Source organism: Ornithodoros turicata, chromosome 6, assembly GCF_037126465.1.
Source record: "Ornithodoros turicata isolate Travis chromosome 6, ASM3712646v1, whole genome shotgun sequence".
NCBI lineage: Eukaryota > Metazoa > Arthropoda > Arachnida > Ixodida > Argasidae > Ornithodoros > Ornithodoros turicata.
Window position 1 is genome coordinate 56,281,899 of NC_088206.1, and position 10,082 is coordinate 56,291,980.

General features: G+C 46.0%; 1 protein-coding gene across 1 annotated transcript in view; it reads right to left on the reverse strand.

The window, feature by feature from the left end:
• The window catches only part of LOC135396768 (exostosin-1-like), a 120,335-nt gene extending 110,444 nt beyond the window's left edge, over nt 1–9,891 (reverse strand). The window contains exon 1 of the mRNA XM_064627923.1: nt 8,817–9,891. Within this exon, the coding sequence (XP_064483993.1) occupies nt 8,817–9,673 (857 nt within the window). The 5' untranslated portion in view covers nt 9,674–9,891. The remainder of the gene's footprint in view (nt 1–8,816) is intronic.
• Nucleotides 9,892–10,082: the final 191 nt, after the last annotated feature.

The window sequence follows — 10,082 nt, forward strand, 5'->3', positions numbered from 1 at the left end:
AAGAATAGAAGAAGAAAAAGTGCTATTACTGTATCGCGCGGAAGGAGATTAGAAAAGGACTACGATGTACGATATACCTTCGCGCAACGAAACAAGAAATGATGGAACGCGCGTGATTTATGAAGGAACCTCTTCCGTATAAGCGATACGTATCAGGGAAAAAACGAGCGTTCACCCCCAATATCGTACCCTATCAGTATTATGAGAGAGAATACTTTTTTCTTCTTCTTCTGTGTTAGCGCTACGGAGCAGCTGTGGCTACGAGCGCCGTACATAGATGTGGACAGATGGAGAGAACACAGCTGGAAGGAGTGAGGGGTTAGTGTGCGTCCTGGCAGACTTCAGGAGAAACTGTGCCGACACACTTCTGGAAAAATTTGCCGGAAAACCATGGAGAAACTCAGACAGCGCAGCCGGTGGTAGGTCTCGAACCCACCACCTCCCAGTCTTCAGCACGGCCTTGGTTCTGGGTAATTGTACTATTGTACAAAAAAACAGGGTTAATTATTTTGCACCTTTCAAATCGGAAATAAGGGGTGCTTCTGTAAATAAAGACCCTATTTTATTACACCGTAGGCTTAACACCGGGCTCGACCGAAAGGTGTAAGAACAGTGCTGAAAATGGCGTGTTGAAAAACACCCATCCGAAACAGCGTTTAAAATGTAATGCACATACACTCTTGAAATGTGTGTTTGTTGCGAATATTTACCTTTAGAATTTTGCTCCTTTAGAATATACCACTCTGAAGGGCGTTTCACAAGACACACTTGCCCATGGTCTGCAAGTTACACCAGAAAGGTGTGCGCCACAGGACAAGACATTTACACCGAAAGGTGTATTGAAGATTACTGTGCGCACGCAATGGGTTCATAATAAGCAATTGAGGCTCAAGAAATGCATAGCAAGAACGTAGAAAAAAATAAAAATAAAAACGTTTAGCATAAAGTATACCGTGTATTCACACGAGCGACATCCTCAAGGAATATTCTAGTGGAAGAAAAAAAAAAAAAAAAACTAAAGAACTGCTCACGGAGCCAAGTTCCGTCCGTGTTATGTTGAGAGCATTTCACACGGTGCCGGAACATTGGGAGTGGCGTTAGCAGACGACGACTTAGCAGATGACACCGTGAGCGTCTTTTCCTGTCGTCTGCTATGGAATATCTTGTGGCAGTGTCGCAGGATATTCTCCATGGTTAGCAGTGAATGTGAAGACGTTGAGCGCTCGCGTTCACGTGACAGCACAAAGCTATGAGGTCAACCTATGAGGTAACAGTAAAGTTCTACTAATCGCTGTAGTAAAAGAAGCAGAAGAAAAATAGCGCACAGATACTTCTTTTTTGACTGACACTACGGTTACGTCCCTGTCTATTTTCCTCATGCTAAACTATTAGACGGAAATCACCCCATCCAGAAATCAACAGTATCTTTGAGCGAATACAAGAACCGCGGTTCGCTAAATAACAAAGAGAACAACATAAACTGCAACTTCGCAATACCTTGACGTGGCCCGAGTCTCCTTACGTAATACCCTCTTTAATTATAGTAATATAGATTAGATCGAAGGGACTTTAGAGAAGTCCTGTTGAGGATCATTGGTCCTATCCAAAACGAAGTGGCCTCGTTCAACTAGTCGGACTTGTCCAACGACTGCATAAACGGGTCTAAAGCGGAAGGGCTCCTCGCTACCGGTTCCCAGTCAAGATGCGCGTTCGCCGGAGCAACATGCGTGAAAATGCGTGGCCTCAATGAACCGTGACCACCGTGCCTATAAAGTGTCTGGGGAAACAACACCTTCACAGTCACGATCTCGCCTCTTCCTCGCTTCACTGTGGCGGCAGATACACTCGGGATTAATTGATTACCGGTACTGCGTTTACGCGTAATGGACTAAATTTTCAGATAAGTAATTGCACGGCGGTATCCATCATGTGCGCTTTCCACCAGCCATTGGGGTAAGTTAAAAAAAATGAACTAATTTACAGTTACTCTGTTTGAAATGTAATTAGTTACGGCTACAGTTTCACGTTAAAGGAACTCAGTTACTCTACATCGTGACTTTTACATGACTTCCCCTGATTGGAAAAACGGCTGGGTATTTTGAAGCCTCAATAAAACGACGCATAGGGAAATGAGACGTGTGCAAAATATTGCGATACCTGGGCAACTTTGTTACACTTACCATATTGCGGCCTACTGTAAACCGAAAGCGGTGTAACTAGTTATACATCACGTTACGAGTTACTTGTACAACGGCTATTTCCCAACACTGCTTTCTACGATAACATTTTGAGCACACAGATCATGCAGCACTTCTTTAACTTTCCAGTGTGCCACCGTGATCCACGACGCCAGTACAACCTACAAACTACAAGCAGGATGACGTCACTTCTAGATGTGACCAAAGAAGATTCCAGAACCGCGCTACTCTAGGGGGGGAATTAACCACGAAGTCTCCCCATCTATTTATATATATATATAACCTCATCATCGTATGCATACACCTGTACTATCTCCACTCTTTGTAAGAACACCAAATTAGGCAAAGGCCACTTTGACTAAACCCACTTTGACGTCACTAATGAACTAGGTCGAAAAAGATCACCAGGATTTTTTCCCCTCTCTCTTTCGTTCACAAATAACGGCCTCGTCGCATGCCATGTCTAGGCTAATTACCGGGTAATGGTAATTGCCCCCGATCCTAGTGAAAGAAAAGAAAAGAGACACGGGGAAAAAAAGGGAACCGTACGCAGGAAGAAATCTCTGAATCACTGATGAACACACAAAAAAAAAAAAAAAAAAAAAAAAAAAGAGAGCTGGCATCTACTAATACGTTACATTACATACATTAATGGCATGTTTGGACGGATATAGCTCAACTTTGATCTATATTTGGCTGTGGGAAATATCGTATAGTGGTATCTGCTGGGGAATAGACTGAATGGTGGTTAGGTAATCTTTCTCCCGGCATGTGTCTATAAATATGTTATCCAACATTTAGTCGTTTCACGGTCAACACGGCGTGTTAGAATCCGTTGATGTCCCAATGTCCTTCCAGAAAATGAAGTTCGCGCGGTTCGACGAACTTTCGAATTTCTGGTCAATTAGCAAAGTTCGCAGACATGGCATTTCTAACGAAAGTAAAAAATACTCTCTTCATAAACTTTCACAGTTGAGTTTGAGAGAGTAATGAAATCGAACATTACATGTGTAAGCACGCATGTACTGTAACTGCACACACACGAAAAATTTAAAAGACGTTTTTCCACGTGCAAAAAAGTCTGCGTTCCGCCGCACACGAGAGGGACGCATGCCACGGTGGTGCCACATAGCATGCGTTTTTCCGGGTTTCCATCTGGCTAGCACTAGGCGAGCTCAAGTAAACATATTTTCCACTAACAAATGAACTTACATCGTCCATGTTACGACATAACAACAACAAACACATACACGTGGTTTCTTCTCAAGTCATCAAGACATGGGCTTCCGGCATTCGAAAAAGTGGTGGACGCCCCGCGAAATGGAGTCGAATGTCGACGAAATCCTTGGAATTTTCGCGAACTTCGCCAAACTCGAACATCGGCAGGGTGATTATCAAGTTTACTTCCACGAAATCAATAAACGGTGAAAGTAAGACAACTGATTTTAAATTGCTAGAAAGTACGGGAAAATTTACCTGCGTGTCTATATTCGGAAGAACTGAAATTGAAACTCTCCACTGCGCAGCTCTCTATGCAAATTCCAAGTTCGCCTGACGTTAAATAACCGCTCATCTCTCAACTCCAATCTCAAAGACTGCGCTAGAAGAGGCGTGGCGGTTGAAGTTCTACATGGTGAGCACGCGAAAAAGGACGAGACAACATACACGGACATGTTTTGATAGCGCGTTTTGATGAACGCTCTCCGTGTCTGTTGGCTTGTCCCATTTCGCGTTCTTACCATATTGAATACAATTATTGCGATACGCTCGCGTACAGGTACTGTAAAACCCTTTAATTTCGCGGCTCTAATTTTTTTTTCGGATCGAGCAATGGGGATATATTCGCTACCACTAAATTTCGCGAGCTCCTCCTTTTGTGTTTTGAAATTTTTGGCGTGCCCTTAAAGTTGGTGAATTTTCTCGATTCGCGATATTCGCGAAAATTAAGAGCTCGCGAAATAGAAGGGTTTTACAGTATATGCGTTACTGTAAGTTCCGCAAGGTTGTAGAGGGTCCCATTTTGAGGCTGTAGAAAGTATACAGGGAAAGCAGTTCATGCGACAGCCACTGTTAGTACCGCTGTCGCGTCTTCAATCTTTGTTTCGAGTATACTTTTTTTTTTTCTTTCGTTATGGAGAATTTTAGGAGAGGTCAGCTTAGTTAAAATGCTAGTACAAAATACTTCTGCTCTGACTATAAGGAGAGAAACGGGATAGCCGGTAAGTCATACTCAAAATTTACGCAGCACGGGGTACAGAAACGGACAGAACCAGAGACGCAGTCTTACCGTCTGGTTCTGCCCGTTCCTGTCTCCGCGCTGCGTAAATTTCTCAGAGCTGCAGGCAGAGAGGTGTACCTCTGGCAGCGGAGAATGTAGTCTGCGCACTGAGACGAGTGGGGCATATAGAGAATCGGTGGCGGACGCCAGGCAGGCGGGGAAGCCGACTCACGTGTTTTGATAGCGCCCCTATTCTACGTGTTTATGTTACGCGAGGCATGCAGATGCGCTCTCTCTAAGTACGTATAGTCTCCGACGGGTGTCTTCGCACATGATCAGTGTAAAAGCAACAGTCTGGTGGTTTATGGAAACCTGTTGAGGCGGGGCATTACGTCACGACTATCGCAGAGGGGGGATCGTGCGTCCCTGGGCCGACTTCGCAGGGAACATCAGTGACTTCTCAGGGTGAGGCGTTGTGTGTTCGCCTGAGCCACCCAGAGACGTGTAATATTCGTGGGCGGAGGTGAGCTCAGGGAGCTTACCCTGTCCCGATGAATATCATGACACGAGTCTTTGATTTACAAATCCGGAAAAGTGGGAAATCCAGCGATCCTGCTCTCACGTACTTATAGGAAAAAATCGAGAGTAATTTTGGTCTTTTTTTAGGACATATACGCATTGCAAGAAGTGCCTTTTGTGGCTAAAAGCACGGAGGTTTCATCGGGAGTTTAGGGACTAATTACAATACTGGGGAGTAAATTTCTGGGTCATGGGACTAAAACGGGAAGTAGTTGCAATCTAGAGAACTAGAAGCTGTAATTACCTCACAATTAGTCTCTTTTTCTTCTTCTTAGAGTGTAGATGGAAACAAAAGCCTAGGTATTTCTATTCTTTCTTTTCCTGTTTGGGTTCGATAAATTATTTTGCACTTTCATCCTTTTCATTACACAAATGAATTATGTGCACCAAAGGCCGTATCAATTATGCTCGGAGAAAATAAGTTACTTTTAAAATAGCCAAGTATTAAGGTACAACACTTTGCAAGCGACATTCTCAAGCCTGGTCCCCAACGCAAACAATACAGTGACACGGCTGTGGATTACAGGATCAACCCCCATATACATACTGTCTATTAAATGTTACCTGGGAGATAGAGTTATAGATATAGATAGATTACATATTTTTCTCCGCATGCATTTTCCGCTTTTTGCACTCGTTATTCCCGGCGCACACGCGGCCGAGGATGGCAGCAACTATGGGTCACCGCTTGATTACGGGCAGATTTGAAGCGAAAACTTTACTCACGACGTCTATTTACGCCAAAATGAGCACTGTGAAAGGCGGGCGCCGCTGTTTTACTGTGTGTAACTTCTGTCATTGTAGGTCTGCAGCTAGCAGCATATTCTTTTAAGTTTCAGAGAGGTTACAAATTACAATTCAGCAAGTATAGAGTGTGCTTATTTGACTGATATCCCTCGCTCACGTTGACTTCTCGAATCAAAGAGAGTACGAAAAAAAAAAAAAAAAAAGATAAGTGGTCATAATACCCGAAGCGCTGACACGAAACCGCATAAAGGTACAGGGGAATCCGATGATGCGGTGAGCGAAGACGTTAAAGGGAAGCGCCTCAGGACATGACCGCATGTACGTTCACACAGTGATTTATCCGACAACCCCCCTACACCCCCCCCCCCCCAAATGTTCAGTGGACCCCCTAACTTTTTCACCTGTGTACCCCTACAGGAGGTGCCCTTGCGATATCAGCTTTAGACACATGTTGGTAATGATATGTTAAGCTGAATGACGTAACTATAATAATGACTCCCCCCCCCCCCCCCCATTTTTTTCGAACACCCCTCCATGATTGGGATTCTGGATAAACCACTGCGTCACGAACATACAAGCACCGTTGTCTGTCCCTTCGGGCAATGAATTTTCGCTGTATCCTAGACTTGCCAACCAGTATACTTTATTTACGAGTTATTAATATTATCAAATTGCAATCGATGCTGCTTTCAAAACGACCTAAAAAAACGGAGGGTGCGCTGATGCAATAGGGCGAGCTTTGGGACGACGTCCTTCGAAACCCGAAATAATAGGGTGTCGGCACGGCACCGGCAATCGCTATGCAGACACTTACGGGGGACCCAGCCTCGATTAATAATATACTAATATACACAGTCAAACATCGATCGGTCGCTCTTTGGCCGCACCGGCCCGAACACGTAATCTGTTCGTGCTTCGGGACACACGGAAAATACAAACAGAGGGACCGGACTGTGGAAGTAAACGTCAGCAAACAAAAAAGGGCAATAATGTACAAAACCACGTAATAACTGGAACACGTACATGCCAACAAAAGAGGGAAGAAAAAGAGGAACGAAAAGGTAGAGACGTATGGGAAAGACGCTCCCGGTGAAGGCCCCGCTAACCATATTTTATATTTACTTTATTTTCTCTTTTGTAGTTACTGAGAGGAGGAAAAGTTCGGGCACGTTTCGCCCCGTTTTTTTTTTCTTTTTTCTCGGACTGTTTGCGGTACCGATTCAGCAGGTTTTGTTCCTTATGCGTGGGTGCGAGCTAGCCTGCACGGCGTGTGTCTTGCCGGTTGCTATGGTGACGTGTATCCTACTTTTGGTACGGTACGAGGCAATGCCACATTTTGTGTAGGGACGAGAGGACACAGCAACGTTTCGCCTTCAACTGCAAATACAAGCGGGCCTTTCGTCATACCTGAAATCTGATTCTTAGCGGAAGAGCTTTTGGCGTGAAAACAAGCATAACAAGCGCAGTGACGTAGCGTTGTCACTGGATCATGGCACATTCCTTTTTTCGCACGTGTTGCTCGGGAACCTACCGCTGGTGTCTGTGAACGTTTATCCGAAAAAGGGCCCTTGGCATTCCGGCAATCTGGGCGCTGCCACGAACCAATCAATGTGCGACCATGGGTCACATGACATTCTGCTGTTCAGGCTAGCTCGGAACTGTCGTCTGCTTCACATTCTGAGACAGAAAAAACGACCGACACTCCAAACCCCTCCAAAGGACTAAGTGGAAGGAATGCTGAGCAAGGGACAATCTATATTCTATATCGTCCCTCCCCAGCTTTCAAACGACACAGCCTGCGCATTCGTAGATTGGCAGGGCCCCAGATCGCAGCTTGCTGTTCATAAGACATCGACTACTGATCGCGCTGCAACACGAATTTATTGCTTCAACCGTACACACTTCGTGAATCGTGACCACGTCCATTTACTGAAGGGAACGGTTTTTAATCGTGTCATGGCCTCCAGACGTCTCATCGCGTCCCGTTGTGCGCCCTCCAGACACACCCTTTAATACCCACGGGGAAATCGTAAGAGGCACCCTCGCACCTACTATGATAGGAAAAAAGAAAAGGAGAAAAAAAGGTCTTGCGCAATCTTTTTTTTAAAGCACCAGGGGCTTATGAGTTCAAAGTAGATCTTCATAAGTACTGACACCAGAACAGAACGGCGTAACTTTTCACCCTTGTCACCACTATTCCAACGAAAGGACCAGTTCAGTAATGTAGTCAATGGAAACTAACATGGCACACACATAAAGCTATGCCAATCCAACTGTTGACGTCATGAGCAATAACTGTTTTCGCTGCGTATGATTCGTTGAAACTGATTTTCTGTCCAAGGTGTAAGCACTGATTGCACGGGCTTGAATGGAATTGGTGAAATACCGTATACTTCCTCCGGTTCGCGTACGTCGTTTTCTTTTAGCTCAACTGCAACCCTGATTTCAGAGCAGCTTGCTTTTACGCCCATGTATTCGTACACATGAGCAATACCAGGTGAAGCAAGAAATAAAAATTAGAAGGAAGAAAAGAAAGAAAACGCCTTCGCGCGGAAAGGAAAAAACGAGAGATACCCATAGTGTTTTCTCGCCGAAGAAAAACGAGTTTCCATCGGAGAGTACCAGAAAGTTATCTACTGTCCGAACGGAAGCTAATGCACCTTTATTGTCGTAGCTAAATTATTTATAAAAGAAAATATTAGTTCGTGGAAATTTAACTAGTTGTTCCTGAATGGCTTCTTTTTCGCGCTGTTTTTCTATGAGTCGATGGCTCCCAAAACCGCTCCTAACGGGCACTTTAGCTGACTCGCATAGAGGTCAATACAAGTCACGGCTAGCGTGACTCTCTGGGCTTCGTAAGGGCACCTGTGCCACACAGAAGTACCGTTGGCGAAAAAAAGAAAAAGAAAAGGGCCCGTTAATGGGCTGACGCATATTTACTCAAGTACGGCGTGGCCAGTTCTTCGTGCAGATGTAGATGTCTAGCACGAAACAAGTACAAAACAGCTCGGTTTTCACAGCATCGAGCAAGACGTGCAAAAACGACGAGGGAATTAGAAGTGACGCAGTCTCACCTGTCGTACATCTTGTTGTCCACCTCGCATCTCGCATCCTTGCGCTCTTTCCACTGTTTTCCGTGCCGACATGTGGTCAGAAGCAACACATCACGACCGTTGTTCAGATGATGCAGGGCATTACGTGTCTCCGACCCGATGCCGTACACATAACGTTTTCCTTTAAACACCAAAAGATAGCCTTTCTCTAACGGTCCACCGTTCACGGCTCGAACCCCGCCGCGCTTGGGGTGAGACCTCGGGAACAACGGCAGTGAGATGTCAAACCCCGGCCGCAACCAACGTTCCGGGACACTGCTTTTGGCCACGATGGCCAAGCCCGAGTCGAAACCCAGATCTTCCGTGTAGTCAGGCCATGTGCCAGAGAAGAGATTGAATAGCACATGGTTCCGTCCACCGTTCCAGAGCGGCGACTCGGAAAGTCGAACATCTTTTTCGAAGTCAAAACTTAGTGGGTCGCGGTCTAGTGTGTCAACTGAAGGAACGAGGACGCAAGCTTCGTTGGGGTCAGCGGTAAAATAAGAAGACTCCCGAATTGCACTCAAAATTCTTTGAAAAGCTGGTGACGCATTCGAAGTTGGCTCCGACGGATACACGTACACTTTGAACTCGCGGCAGCGACTGAAGTCGAAGCACGAGTCCATGCGACACATGCGCGCGTTGGGGTTTGTCCGAAGACGTTCCCGTTCGCGCCGACGCGACGTACACAAGTCCTCTTCATCTGGTGAAGTTGCGTACGGCGGTAGAACTGTCCTGTCGTAAGCGGAGGCATGAGGAACGACGACGACGAAGCAGCAGACACAGAGTAATGCCGACACACACAGCAGAAGGAGCAGGTATCGCTTTTTGGCTTGCATCAGGCGGGGGTAGGGGGCTGGGGGGCGAAACACTGGGTTCGTGCCCCCGTATCACCCCCGCGGCTATGCTTACACCATCGGGCGAGACTGCGGAACGACTCCGACAGCGCGACGACGCACAGCGGTACTACACAAGCACCTTAGCAAGGCAGCCATCTTGGCGCTGCCCTCTCCACTAACTCCATGCCTGAGTTCGAGCAGATTTGCGGGATTTGCCGACAATTCTTGAGAGCGCTGCGATCGCAGACCCACTTTCTCTCTTGTCTCTGCGCATGCGCTATAATCGCGAGCAAAGAATGAGGAGGAAAACGAGAGGGAAAGCGGTCTCGCGCGGTTTTTTTGAGTTCTCGCGCAAGCAATGCGCTTCCAGGTTGGAAATGCGAAGACTTTTACTCACTGTCTGTTGGAT